Here is a 14,816-nt window from a genome sequence, read left to right as displayed (position 1 = left end):
GTGACTTTAAACTCTCCTCACTCAGGGACCTCGGCTAATGACAACATGCTGCTGGACATGTCTTGTGGAAACCCACCAAAAGTGGAAGTGTAGAGTTTTGTTCTGAAAGGAGATACACACCATCTGAAAACAGTATCTTACAAAATGATTGCTAGCACAAAATTAAAACAAATTGCGATGCTTTCTGAAGGATAGTAAGCAAGTGAAGTCCTTTGTTAACAAAATAAGACTTTTCCAGACTGAATCCTCTATATTTTAGAAATATTGAATGATGTACCTCAGGTATTTTTTATTTTATTTTATCCAAAATGTATATAGCGTTTTGGAAATGAACTTTTTAAATAACACTCCGTTTTAGAATTTGACCCACATTGAAGCAGTAAGGGTCTTAATGAATGAAAACCTCTATTACTGTTCCTAATGGATGTTTTATCACAGTTCCAATGACCGCTGACCAGTTTCTATGTTGTAACATCTGAAAGCAACAGTCTATCTGTCTACATTATTTTGCATTTAATACCTGAATGTCTATCGAATAAACTCCAGCTATTCACGAGCTATTCATCATGTAAAGTGAGTATTGGCGAGCCTGTGGGCACAATTGATCTGTTAAAATGATGTAAAAATAGGATGTGAAGCAGTGAAAATGACTAATGACTAGCAGCAGGGGGGCATAATGGTTACAGAGACTGTCCCGTAACTGTAAGGTCACAGGTCTGATTCCCGGTTACAGCTATAGCACACGTGTCCATCAACAGCCACGTGACAGACACCGAACCCCCACCTGCCTGCTCGTGTGAATGAGTGTGATACAACGACAACAGCCATAATATTCCTATCGTCAATATCCCTATCTGTTCTTACTGTAGCATTCCTAGTGTGTCCCTGGCTTCTGTTTTGGCTCCAGCTCTCATTATCAGAACGGTCCTTCGACTAAAGCCCTCAGGAGGCACCTCAGGCCCAGGCCCTTAATACCATCTGGTTTATAACAACTCCACTAGGAAAACAGTCCTGCCCTTGTTTGGTGTGTGTGTGTGTGTGTATCCATGCCTGTGTATGTGTGTGAGAATCTGTATCTGTTTGTTTGTGCTGCTGCTAAGCTGTTCTTCTCAGACTGTAACATGCTAATCAGTCAAGTCCAGAGAGGTGGAAGTAATAGCCGTCAGTGGTTTAGCTTCTCCAGCCCCGTTAGCTTCATCAGCGAATCACAGCAACAGATGCTCCGTTGCAAACCGACCACTAGGGCTTTTCTCCTCGGCCCTTAGCTCCCGGTCTCCCGGCTCCTCGGCTCCCTCGGGCTTCTGCCTAGCCTAGATATTATATAGCGTGGTCTGAGGATTGGTGTTCTTCTATTTGTTTGTTTGTTCATTTATCCGCACGTCACCAGCGATATCTCAGACACCGCTGATCGAAGTTTGATGAAACTTGAGGAGGAATGCTGCATCTTCACCACTGCGCTCCGGCGTTTTCAAAATTGTGCTGACTGACCTAAGGGGGGGGGGGGTACAATTACAAGTCAAATCAAGGTTACATGTTCATTAGTGAGTGGTCGTAACAGGGACTGCATCATTCGTGGGGGACGTCCTGTTTACCGTTGCCTTGTTCATTTTTGAATGCAATATGGTGCTAATGATAATAAACTTTATTTATATAGCACTTTTCAAAACAAGGAAGAAGAACACAAGAAAGATGTACAAATGTGTGTGTTGCCTTGCAGCTTTAACTGGTTTCTTCTTTGTAAAGCATTAATATTTCTCTCTTCTCTCCTCCCTCTTGCTCTTTCCTCCTTGCTCTGCCTTTTCGTGTCTCTGTCTCTCTCGCTGTCTCCCTCTCTCTCTTTCTCCTTTCTCCAGGGTCGCCATGTTAAGACAGGGCAGCTGGCAGCCATCAAGGTCATGGATGTCACTGGGGTAAGACACACACGCACGCACATGCGCACGCACACACACACACACACGCACATACCCACGCACAGCAAATCATCTCAAGTGATTATACCGCCGTAGTCCATGTCATCTAATTATGAGCGATGAGTCAGTGCTGGCGTGTGTGTGTGTGCGCGGGTGTGTGTGATGTGGCAGAGAGGAAATGAGGACAGGCCTATTGCCATGGTAATATTAGCTGGAGGTATTAGGACAGCAGTGTGGTCTCAGGCGTGTCTGTAAAGCAGGAGGGAATCTCAGCTATATTTAGAGATCCTCTCACCTCACGCCTCCCGCTCTGCACTCAGCTGCCAGCTAAACAATGAAGCACTGGAGGAATGAATGAATTGATAAGGGGGTGAATGAATCAGTAAGGGAATGAGCAAATGACGCAAAGGTATATACAAATGAAGGAATCACCAAATGAACAGATGAGTGAACAAACGAATGAACAAACGGCTTTGTTAACGAATAAAGTGAGTGAATAAATTAACTACGAAATAAGAGCAATGGATTAATGAATGGATGTGTTAATTAATGAATTAAAAATAAATGAGGGAAAAACATGAGATTGTTAAGCAAACGAGCCAAATCACCTTACTAAAACAAGTGTCTTTGTTTCCTTGCCGATTAACACTAAATGGAAGTAATCAAGGCATAATTTTCTAATGTTGTGGATAATGAATGAGAAATTATATTTTTAAGCAACCAACTGTTACCATAAAAACTCGTTTCAAACAACTGCTTTTGATTTCAGTGGCAATAACCCACTAAACAAAAGTAATTAAGAAGTAATTTTGTGGATAATTTGGACCACAGCTGCATGATTTACAACAACCGTTTTCAGCAGTTTCATATTTTCCAAAATGTAAATCCATCAACAGCTCTGTTCGTTTTTCTCTGTCATTATGCTATTAAAATGTTTTGTTGATATATATTCCTTTGCTTGTGTGTGTGTGTGTGTGTCTCAGGATGAAGAAGAGGAGATTAAGGCAGAAATCAACATGCTGAAGAAGTACAGTCACCATCGGAACATCGCCACCTACTATGGAGCCTTCATCAAGAAAAACCCTCCTGGCATCGATGACCAGCTATGGGTACGACACTGTGTGTGTGTGTGTGTGTGTGTGTGTGTGTGACTGTGTGACTGCATGCGTGTGTGTGCATGAGAAGCAGAGAGATAGGAACAAAGATGGCCGTAGTCTTTCAGAGAATCCCATGCAAAGCAGAGCAGAAAGAACTGACTTTCCATTCGTCTTGGTTACATTATGTGGTTTGGTAACTGTGTGTGTGTGTGTGTGTGTGTGAGAGACAAAGACGCAGAAGTGAGTGTGTGTGTGGTCTGTTCATGCGCACAGTGACTGCAGCTTTGTGTGCATGTGCTGCGTGCAAGCATGCATGGGTTTGTCTGTATGCACGTTGGAATATGTATATATATATATATATGTGTGTGTGTGTGTGTGTGTGTGTGAAGGATATAAAGGATATCAGTGGTGTGAGTGTTTGGTTGGCTGGCTGCTGCAATAAATCATGTGTTAACGTGATCTAAGGGAGCTCTCTCTTCTCTGATCCTGTAACATTCATCACACAACAATAGGAGGACACACACACACACACACACATACATACACACACACACGCATATAAACACAGCAGCCAGATCTACTGCCTGCATAATTCCCCCTGACTCAACAGCTGCCTGTTTTGCCTGTGTGTGTGTGTGTGTGTGGATGTGGGTGTGTGTACATGTGCATGGTGTGTGCATACACGTGCTTCTGTGTGTGTGTGAGGGTGTGTGTCAGTACTTTAAGTATGTGAGTAAGTGAGCAACATTCGTCCTTTTGTGTATGTACATATCTGCATGTGTGTGTTTGTGTGTGTGTGTGTGTTTGTGTGTGTCTGTGTATAAGTGTGTAACCTCGATGAGGGAGGATTGCCTATTGTTCTTCTGCTTCCTCTCTCCCTCTAATCCAGAGTGATGATGAGGGGAGCTTGAAGGAGAGCCAGAACTGACCAGCTGAACTTTTGGCCACAAATCTGCAGGGAGAACAGAGGAGAGGAGAATGAGAGGAGAATGAGAGGAGAGGAGAGGAGAGGAGAGAGGAGGAGAGAGGAGAGGAGAGGAGAGGAGAGAGGAGAGGAGAGGAGGGGAGGAGGAGGAGGGGAGAGGAGATGAGAGAGGAGGAGAGAGGAGAAGAGGAGGGGAGGAGGAGAGGAGAGGGGAGGGTAGGGGAGGAGAGGAGAGGAGAGGAGAGGAGAGGAGAGGACAGGAGAGGAGAGGAGGAGGGGAGGAGGAGGAGGAGGGGAGAGGAGATGAGAGAGGAGAGGAGAGAGGAGAGGAGAGGAGGGGAGGAGGAGGAGGGGAGAGGAGATGAGAGAGGAGGAGAGAGGAGAGGAGAGGAGGGGAGGAGGAGAGGAGGAGGAGGAGGGGAGAGGAGATGAGAGAGGAGAGGAGAGAGGAGAGGAGAGGAGGGGAGGAGGAGGAGGGGAGAGGAGATGAGAGAGGAGGAGAGAGGAGAAGAGGAGGGGAGGAGGAGAGGAGAGGGGAGGGTAGGGGAGGAGAGGAGAGGGGAGGGGAGGGGATAGGAGGGGAGGAGGAGGAGAGGAGAGGAGAGGAGAGGGACAGATTGTGTTCAGGTCAAAAGATTGGCTTGGTCGCTTCATGTGATCTCATGACCTCATCTTTGTGGAGAGAGAGAGAGAGAGAGAGAGAGAGAGAGTGTGTGTGTGTGTGTGTGTGTGTATATGAGAGAGAGAGTGAGAGACACATATATGCAGCTGTTCATATCTGTGCAGTGTGTCAGTCCTCAAGCAGACTGTTTATGTGTATGTGCTGTTAACTGGCATTATGCTCCCTGTATTACTAATACTATTACAGTAATGTGATTATGGCAACTGTGTATACGCACACTGCTCTCTTCATATGCATGCACACCACATGGAAGAAAACCTTCCAGTCAATGCACATGTGTAGGTAACCGTTCTATAAAAACCATAAAGAGAAAGTTTGAGTACTTTGGTGATGCGACTAGGAAAAACTAGAAATGTTCTCTTGGGTATTATGACTTTTATAAAATGATTACATTTAGTTTTGAAACTTACTTGATTAATCGATTAGTTGATTGACAGAAAATTAATCGATTTGAATTGATTGTGTCAGTAATTTATCAAGTAAAAATACCAAACATTTGCTGGTTATTGCTTCACAAATGCTGCTTTTCTCCATTTCAGTAAGTAAGTAAGAAATTTGAAGAATCACTTTGAGCTGTGGGAACTTGTATTGGGAATTATTTATTTTCAGTCATTATTTTCGACATTTTATAGACTAAATGATTAATCGATTAATTGAAAAAATATTCAATAGATTAATCGATGATAAATAATCTTGCAGGACGGAAGATTGTCAACTAGCTCCCTAGTTATCATAAGATTTTGCTTAATGTGAACTATCGGCATGAGTGGAACGCGTCTTAGACCAATCGGATTGCTTGGCTGAAACTACACATTGTATAAGATCCAATAATCAATACGTTTTCTGTGTGTAGCTGGTGATGGAGTTCTGTGGAGCCGGCTCCGTGACGGACTTGATCAAGAACACCAAGGGCAACTCTCTGAAGGAGGAGTGGACCGCCTACATCTGCCGAGAGATCCTGAGGGTGAGCGTCCACGTTACTACGTCATGCTTCATCTATAAAAACATTATTAAAGTTATTAAAACTCCACAGCGTGCGTTAGTCCCGCACCTGGCCACCGTGAATCAGCAGTAGTAGTTTATTTGAACGTTTCAAAGACCGCAGAGCTTCTCTACAGTCCCCACCACACATTTGTGGCAATGACGTGTTCTTTCTGAATATGCGAAGAGGATTGTGGGAGTCGTGTGAAAATTAGCAGCCGAGGCGTGAAGATTCATCGTTGAAAGTAGGTTTTCACAACAAAGAACTTTTACTTCCTTTTACCAATGAGTTCAGAATAAGTTTCGAGGAAAGAACAGACGTGATTTGTAGAAAAATGTTTTCTCAAATTCTGTAAACTGACAAAAGTATGGTAAAAAAAAAAAAATTGAAAATAATCAAAGATAAAAATGGAAATCTCAGTGATTTATTCCCACAATGGTTGTCTTGAACCTAAAGACAGACACATTTTTTTTTTATCAATACTGCAGAGTTTGCCTTTGCTTTTCCAGATGTAGTGAAATAGAACTGGGTGTGGCTATTTTACTGCTAAACTCTCACTCCGCTGGTTACTAGAAAACAGAAGAAGAGATTTTTCTGAAGCAGCCATTCCCTGTCATCTGGAGCAGAAAGCAGAGTTTCAGTTTAAGAGTTTCATTCCAAAAACATGATAGGTGATTTTCTTTTTTTTTTAAAAAAAGGTTAAACTTTCTCTTAACTACAATAAATTACAACAAATTGTGGCACTTTTTTAAAAGGAGTAGATCACTTAATTCATTGGTTAAAAGACACTTGTTGACGGGATCTCCTATATTTTAGAGATATTGATTGATGAACTTTAGGTAATGAGTTTTTTCCAAAATAAATCTATAGTGTTTTTCTTACATTTTCATTCGTAGCTCTATTATTCTGTCTGTTTGCTATTCTATGTATTCTATATTTTTATGGTATTTTTGATAGTACTGTGCTTCATATTACAGCTGTACTGTATGGTATCTGTTCTATGCATTCTCACAGTTTTTCATGATGTTTTCATTGACACAAACCTGTTCTTTGATAGCAATACCTGTTGTTTGCCTGCCAAGATATCATTATTTTAGTGTGATGTAATGTCATGAATTGTATCTGCCTGGTGAATCTCTACCACATCATATCTCTACTATCTGTGCAGCTTTTTGTGCTAAGGGCTACAGCCTCCAACAGAAAGCACTATCACTACATCTTGTCAATTACACGCAGTGCTGCTCCAAACTGAGGCAACAACGATTTCCTGTCATCCTCTTTTATTCTTCTTCTCTCCCCTCATCTCTCTTCTCTCGTCTTATTTCGTGGTCTCTGCTCTCCCTCTCCCCCCTCTGTCCCGGGCCTTTGTCCTTTTTACACTCTCTCTGTCCCTCTTTTTGTGTGGTTCTGTTGTCCTTTTTTACTCTTTCTGTCTCTACTTCTATCTCTCCCATCTCTCCATTCTGTCCTTTTTAACTTTCTTTGTGTCTTTTTCATTCCTCCTTCTTTCCCATTTGTCTCTTTTGCTCCATCTGTATCTTGCCTCTTTGTTTCTTTCATTTTAAATTCAATGCAAGAGGTTTCGTTTTAAAATCAGATATCCGCCATTTGGGAAAAAAGTGACAAGCCCCCCTACAAAATGACGAAAACAAATAAAAAAATAAAACAACTTATAACTTATACCTTTTGTAAAGGATAGTTGATAACATAAGGTTTCAGTAAAAAAAAAAGATAACTAATTTACAGACAGGCTATATTTTAGAAATATTGAATGATAAACTTCAGCTGATTATTTTTGCTCCAAAATTGATCTCCTACTACTACTTCTACTACTATTACTGCTATTGCTTTTACTACTACTACTATGACTACTGTTACTGCTGCTACTACTACTACTATTACTGCTACTAATAATATGATACTTTATTGATCCCTGTAGGGAAAGTCTCTTTTCCCTTGCCCCCCTCCACAGGCAGGTCAGAGGTCAGGTTCAGCTACACTTCAGCAGGGTGTGGATGCAGGGAGTCAGTGGGTACAGATACCGACACAGGGCTTGAACGGATGCTCGCTTGTAGCGTTTTGGAAATGAACTGTTTATATAATAATCTTTGCTCATTGCTCCGGTGGCTTTCATTCACACCGTGTGTCTCTGTCACTCTCTGCAGGGTCTGACTCATCTCCACCAACACAAGGTCATCCACAGAGACATCAAGGGACAGAACGTCCTGCTGACGGAAAACGCAGAGGTCAAACTAGGTCAGTCCGTCATCTAACCCCGCTTGACAAAAAGGCATTAGGATTGGGAGGGCAGTAGGAGGTATTAAGTTTCACATGCCTCCTGTGTGTGTGTGTGTCTTTCTTCTTTTTTTTTACTGAATACCAGCCTACTCATCTCTCTCTACCTCTGCTACTGCATGGAGAGCAGATTGCTGAGGAAGGGACTCTCTCTCTCTCTCTCTCTCTCTCTCTCTCTCTCTCACTAAAGCCCAGTTGGGAGGGATTTTAAAGCGTCTGTGTGTTTGTAAATCGGGCAAGCTATTGCAGGGTTGGTAATTCGTTCCTGTTTACAGTCCATTGTGGAATTCAGTAAAGCCCGCCGGTATGCACCAACACACACACACACACACACACACACACACACACACAAGAACCTGCAGTCAAAAACAGAGAAACAGATACACATGCATTGAAGTTGGGCACATTCTATACTATGTTCTGAAATACTGTGTGTGTGTGTGTGTGTGTGTGTGTGCGTGCTCTGCAGTGGACTTCGGTGTGTCGGCCCAGTTGGACCGGACAGTAGGACGGCGGAACACGTTTATCGGGACGCCATATTGGATGGCGCCCGAGGTCATCGCCTGTGACGAGAACCCCGACGCCACGTACGACTTCAAGGTGCTTCAGCAACCTGTTGTCCTCAGAAGATTTCTTTCTTTCTTGGTCTCTCGCTCTCTCTCACTCTCTCTCTTCCTCTCTCCCTGTATTTATGCGCTGCGTCTCTTTCGTTCCAGAGTGATTTGTGGTCGTTGGGGATCACAGCAATAGAGATGGCTGAAGGAGCTCCACGTACGTACGCAGACAATCACCCACACCTCTGCTACACATCATGTCTCACTGCTTCTACACTAGATCACCATAATTTAGGGATAAATTATTTTTTCAGTCCAGGCCAATGCAACTCTCCCATAATTTTAATGAAGGCCGGTGGAGCTCATATAAAGTTGGTTGTCAAATTGCTGGGCTGCTGCCCAAAATCCTTAAGGGATAATACCGTTTTTTTTTTAAGTTTGTGCCAATCGTCCCGGCCGTGCCTCCTTTCCATTTGCTGCCAATCATTTCTGCACAATATGAGAAACAACTTCCACCGAGATAGATAATCCATCACAGTGAACATGAACCCTTAATTTGATTTTGGCAAAGTTTCTCTGTTTTTTTTTTTTGTTATTTCATTGTTTCTGAGAGTTTCTGAGAATTCAGAGACCTCTCGCTGAACCAGAATTTCAGGCTCTTTGATTGGATGAGCAAGGCGTGCGTGTCACACTGTAAACATATGATGTAGTCAAAACTTTTCACCAAGCGCCGACACCGTTTGTGATTTCGTTGCTCAGTGCTTACTGTCAGTCACCTGACACACACAGGAAGAAAAGGAAGTCTCCGCCAGGAAATTATCCCCCAAAAACATGTCGTCTTACAAACTTTAGTGTCCCGTTTATTTCTTCTTATTTGAGGCGTCTTTGTTCGCTGGGGAAGCAGTACGAGTAAACGAGTAAAAACATATGTATATATACTTTAAATGGCACCAGTATTCTCCTTTTAAGTTCCATTTTAACTAAACGGGCTTGTGACCTATATTTCTATATAGTGGTACAGTTAGATGAGATGAGTTATCACACAGACAACACTGCCCACATGTTTCCTTTCTACTGTTTTAGAAAGGACTGCGAGTCACTCTAATGACTCATGTTCTCTTGTACAGCAGCTAATATCCTGACCAACTACAGTAAGAGAGACTATAATTAGAGAGGAGCTAAATGTGCGTTTGTGTGTGTGTATGTGTGTGTGTAAAACTATTAGATTGTTATCGGTATTGGCAGCATGTATTGATCAGGTGAGGGCTAACTCAGGCTGGCTTTGACTATATGCCACGATAATGTTTAGTGCAATTTGCCTACAGCACATTCTGCCTAACTCACCACTGATTCTCACATGATTCCTAACTCTTCAGCGCTGTGTGACATGCATCCAATGAGAGCGCTCTTCCTCATCCCACGCAACCCCGCCCCCAGACTCAAGTCGAAGAAATGGTGAGTGTTTGTCTTGATAACTGAAATGTTTGCTGTGTACATTTGTCCATTTACATCTGCTTAAGAAAAACACTATCAAAACCAGGATAATCTGCCCAGGAATATGCTGGTGCTGAAATAACCTTGTTGAACATTTTATTTGGCTCGTGCTTATGTAGATAGATTGTGATACGAATAGATGAATGTGTCCTGGAGACTCTGTATATTTTGGATTTTTGGATATATTTTTTATGTCTTTTCTCTCATCAAACTAAAAGGTTCCTTTTGTTTGTAGGAAGTTGTCTGTAAAGCATAATATGTGTATAAAGATGAGAGTGAAGAGTTAAATACTATATATCCATTTTTGGAAAAACTATCATCACATGAAGTTAAGCATTCAGTATCTCCGAAATATAGAGGATCCAGTCTCCAAAGCTGTTTTGATTTTGTCAATGCACAACATAAGTTACCTACTTTTCCTCTAAGAACAGGATATTTATAATATCTATCTAGAACTTGTTTTAATTATGAGCTGGTAATCATTTTGTAAGAGTAGGTATTTTACTGGAAATAGTGTATTACATGTATCTAAAAGCTTCAGTCTCAGTGCAGGGGGCAACTACAGCCTACAATATCTAACTAAATGTTTCCTTTGTGTTTCTGTGTTGTGTGTGTGTGTGTGTGTGTGTGTGTGTGTTCAGGTCAAAGAAGTTCCAGTCGTTCATAGAGAGCTGTCTGGTGAAGAGCCACGGCCAGAGACCCAGCACAGAGCAGCTGCTCAAACACCCGTTCATCAGAGACCTGCCCAACGAGAGGCAGGTCCGCATCCAGCTGAAGGACCACATCGACCGCACCAAGAAGAAGAGGGGAGAGCGGGGTGAGGCGGGACACACACACTGTAGATTTAAGCACTGACGTATACTGTACATGCATTCACACACACACACACACACTCGTTAGAGACATCAACCCAAACGAGGACAACATTTTCACAGATAGGACACTGTAAAAATGTGTAATAAAACAGTTTTGTAAACTGTTTTGAACTGGAATCAGAAAAGTATTTAGGTCCCGAACCAGAGAGAGAATTTCCCCACGGGGATCAATAATACATAACAATATTATCATTGTTATAATACATACATACATAATACATACACACACACCAGTATTTCTCCCAGAAAATCTTTCTTTAGACCATGTGACACTAAAATTCACCTCTGATACCAATAGGAATGAAAATCTTTTAGGCAGGAATGCAGCTCCTTGAGGCGGGCAGGCTGGCCCACCCCTCGTATGCAGTGTGTGGCTGAAACCCTGTCTCACACACACACACACACACACACACACACACACACACATACACACACACACAGGCAGCAAGCACCGCATTGAAGAAATAAGGCTGTAAGGGTGCGATGGAGTACATTCACAGGCGCAAACGCAAACGCGCGTATAAACACACATTCACACACACACACACACACACACATGCGCGCAGACGCATACATACATTTCAGCGAGGCAGGAAATAAAAGTGACAGACTTCCATTCCACTCCACCACTACGCACAAACACACACTCACTCAAACTGATAGGCTGGCACACGCACACAGGACTGAGCCAGCAAGAAGCGCATTAACCGCTCCACGAAACAACGTACTGCGGGGCGGACTTCACGATGATGTATAGAAATGTCTTGTCATCGTAGAGACTGTGGCTTTCTCCAGCTGTCACTTTGTCACGGCGGGCTGACAGGTCCGTGTGGATGCGTCTCAGGAATAGCCGGGCCTCTTTTACACCGCTCTGCTTTAACCCTCCTTTGACTGAGAGACCTAATGTTCTCCGCCTCGCTACACACACTGAAATTACAATTTACACTCTCATCCAAAGCAGCTCACAGAAAAAAAAAAGTGCATACAGTAGAAGCATTCAGTATCTGGGAAATGCCAAAAGCGTGAACAGCCTAGCAATGAACAAAGGGAGCGCAAGTGAAAAATGCTAAATATGAAATGGAATGGCTTTTCCCTCTGCTGGTTATCAACTCGTCTTTCCTTTTCTTTCTCTATTGCTCACTCCTTCTCTCTCTCCATCTCTCTCCCTCTCTCTTTCCATCAGATGAGACAGAGTATGAGTATAGTGGCAGTGAAGAAGAGGATGAGGAGAGAGACATGGGTGAACCAAGGTGAGTGACCTCACATACATACAAATACACACAGACACACACACACACACACACACACACACACACACACACACACCTTCACATACACTCAGTTATACAAACTGACACCTCTTCACCAACAAAAACGTCCTCCATTCTCACCAAACATCAATTATCACCGCTGTCCCTCATCCTCCCCCCTCATTGGTCCGTTCTCAGCTCCATCATCAACATCCCCGGCGAGTCGACCCTGAGGCGGGACTTCCTGCGACTCCAGCTGGCCAATAAGGAGCGTTCGGAGGCGCTGCGGCGGCAGCAGCTGGAGCAGCAGCAGAACGAGGAGCACAAGCGCCTGCTATTGGCCGAGAGACAGAAACGCATCGAGGAGCAGAAGGAGCAGAGGAGGCGGCTGGAGGAGGTAAGCAGGGAAAGACTAATTTAGTTTAATTTACCCTGTGAGGAGTACCAGATGGGTGGGGTTTATCCTGGTCATCCAGGTAACATCAGATAAGTCAAAAATTTGAAGCACGCACTAAGGCTTCAAAGTAGATTCTTACTCTGCGGTCGAAACAGAGTGGTGGCTGGGGCGCCCCCGGTGGCTCAGTCCTTCCCGCAGCGACCCGGGTTCGAATCCGGCCTGCAGTCATTTGCTGCATGTCCTCCCCTCTCTCTCTCCCATACCTTCCTGTCTCTCTCACACTGTCTCTATCAATAAAGCATAAAATGCCTAAAATAAATCTTGCTGTGTTTGTGTTGGCGTAAAGAGTGAGAATCTACTTTAAAGTCTTAGCGTGTCCTTCCAATTTTTGATTTAGGTTGGCTTAATTAAACTTTTTGAAACGCACCACACCCGTATACTTGACACAAACAAGATTCTTGACTCGAGAAGAAGGTCTGACTGGTCTGTCAGGTTTTCAGTCACAGAAAAGTACACTGAATTGACGTTTAATTACTCTGCTGTGGCTCTAAGGCTTCTGTCACTCATTGTTTTGCCCTTTGTGGCAAACCACACCCATCTGACCCCTAAATAAGAAAAAAACCCAAAACATTAATTTCATTAAGCAGCAACCCCAAACCAAAGAGCACCTTCAACAAATGCCTCCATACACCAAAACCCTGTAGACGCACTCCATCATGTATATGTATGCATGTTCATACTTACACAACCCCACATATACCATTTGACTGAGGCTGGATGAGGGACGGGTAGCAGCAGAGAGACAGGCACACATACACACACACACACACACACACACACGCACACACAACCTTTCCCCAGTGTCCCTCTCTTAGTTCCAGAGAGCAGGCTTACAGCAGGAAATCCTTAGCCCATAATCTGCGCTCTCTCTCTGGGTTCCCACCAGAGTTTGCCTCCCAACGCAAGGCTAAGCACCATGACTCGGCTCAACTAACATGACCCCTCCACTCAGGGCCAAGTGTGTGTCTGTGAGTGTGGGTGTGTGATGGAGAGAGAGAGAGAGAGAGAGAGAGAGAGGATGAACTCAAGCTAAAAATATCTACTCTTCTATCATTCTATTTTCCTTGACAGACAAACTGCAGCAAAAATAACAACCTGCAACAACTTTTCAAGCCATGTTTAATTGTGTGTGTGAGAGAGAGAGAGCGTGTGAGTGTGAAAAGTGTAAGTGCCTGTATGTTTGTGCATTTGTGTGTGTGCACACAAAATCCACATATTCCCAAAAACACAAATCTTGTTTATGGTAATGGTATTTCTATACTACTGAGGGTCAAATGCACCACAAGGATGGAACAAAGAGGAAAATCCTCTTACTGGTCCTCACTTATTTTAAGGCGTTCATTTCGGTTACAATTAGGGTTAGGTTTAGTTAAGGGGAAAGGGTTAAGGCTAGGTAAGTAGTGAAGAGGGTTAAGGTTAGAGGGATGAATGTCGTCAATGAAGGTCCTCACGATTATAGTAATACAAACATGTGTGTGTATTTATGCATGCAGGCTTATGTGTGCGCTCTCCAGTATCTCCCTGCAGTTATGACAATCAAATGAGCTAACATACACAGAAAGCAAAGTTTAAGCAAATTTGTGTGATAATCTGTGCTGACACGTGTGATTTGTGAATTTATGTACAGTACTTGTGTAGAAATTTGATGAAAACTGATGAAGTTCTGTCCCGCTCGTGCTTCTTGTCGTCCTGACAGCATCAGCAGCGAGAGCGCGAGCTGAGGAAGCAGCAGGAGAGGGAGCAGAGGAGGCGCTACGAGGAGATGGAGCAGCTCCGCAGAGAGGAGGAGAGGAGGCACGCCGAGAGAGAACAGGTCCGCACACTTACTGCTGTATACTGGGGACACACACACACACACACACACACACACACAGACAGGCAGTAGAGTTATACAGAAAATGCGCAAAATGCTGACACACACACAAATGAAACTCAAGTCCAACTCCCCTCTTTCTACCTTACACTATCTTAGTTGTTTCCTGTAAATTTCTTTTCTGTCTTTTTCTGGCAAACATATTCCCCTCTCTCTCTCTCTCTCTCTCTCTCTCTCTCTCTCTCTCTCTCTCCCTCTCCCTCTCCCTCAGGGATGTGATTCTTGTATTTCAAGTGTTTTCAGGATTTCAGTTTTTGACACGCAGCTCCTGTTCCTTTCTAATCTGATGTTGCTGTTGTCTGATGTTTTTTTGCTCTGTTTTTCTGTCCCATCCCTCTTTGCCGTTTGCTCACTTCCTTCTTCTCAGCCTCTCCTGGGCCCTGAATGTAAAGGAATTTTATGCGGGCTTCTTAAATGTTGCG

At 43.4% G+C, this 14,816-nt stretch overlaps 1 protein-coding gene across 1 annotated transcript in view; it reads left to right on the top strand.

Annotated features, from left to right (window-relative positions):
• Window positions 1–14,816, top strand: part of tnika (TRAF2 and NCK interacting kinase a) — a 67,330-nt gene that overhangs the window by 26,779 nt on the left and 25,735 nt on the right. The window contains exons 3-13 of the mRNA XM_078289479.1: window positions 1,854–1,910; window positions 2,894–3,019; window positions 5,468–5,578; window positions 7,762–7,852; window positions 8,361–8,491; window positions 8,608–8,662; window positions 9,822–9,900; window positions 10,581–10,756; window positions 11,998–12,064; window positions 12,263–12,461; window positions 14,218–14,334. Of these exons, the coding sequence (XP_078145605.1) occupies window positions 1,854–1,910; window positions 2,894–3,019; window positions 5,468–5,578; window positions 7,762–7,852; window positions 8,361–8,491; window positions 8,608–8,662; window positions 9,822–9,900; window positions 10,581–10,756; window positions 11,998–12,064; window positions 12,263–12,461; window positions 14,218–14,334 (1,209 nt within the window). The remainder of the gene's footprint in view (window positions 1–1,853; window positions 1,911–2,893; window positions 3,020–5,467; window positions 5,579–7,761; window positions 7,853–8,360; window positions 8,492–8,607; window positions 8,663–9,821; window positions 9,901–10,580; window positions 10,757–11,997; window positions 12,065–12,262; window positions 12,462–14,217; window positions 14,335–14,816) is intronic.

The sequence above is a fragment of the Centroberyx gerrardi genome, chromosome 17 (assembly GCF_048128805.1).
Source record: "Centroberyx gerrardi isolate f3 chromosome 17, fCenGer3.hap1.cur.20231027, whole genome shotgun sequence".
In the NCBI taxonomy this organism is placed as follows: domain Eukaryota; kingdom Metazoa; phylum Chordata; class Actinopteri; order Beryciformes; family Berycidae; genus Centroberyx; species Centroberyx gerrardi.
The sequence above is the reverse complement of the archived record's forward strand: the minus strand, read 5'-3'. Positions and strand labels throughout refer to the sequence as shown.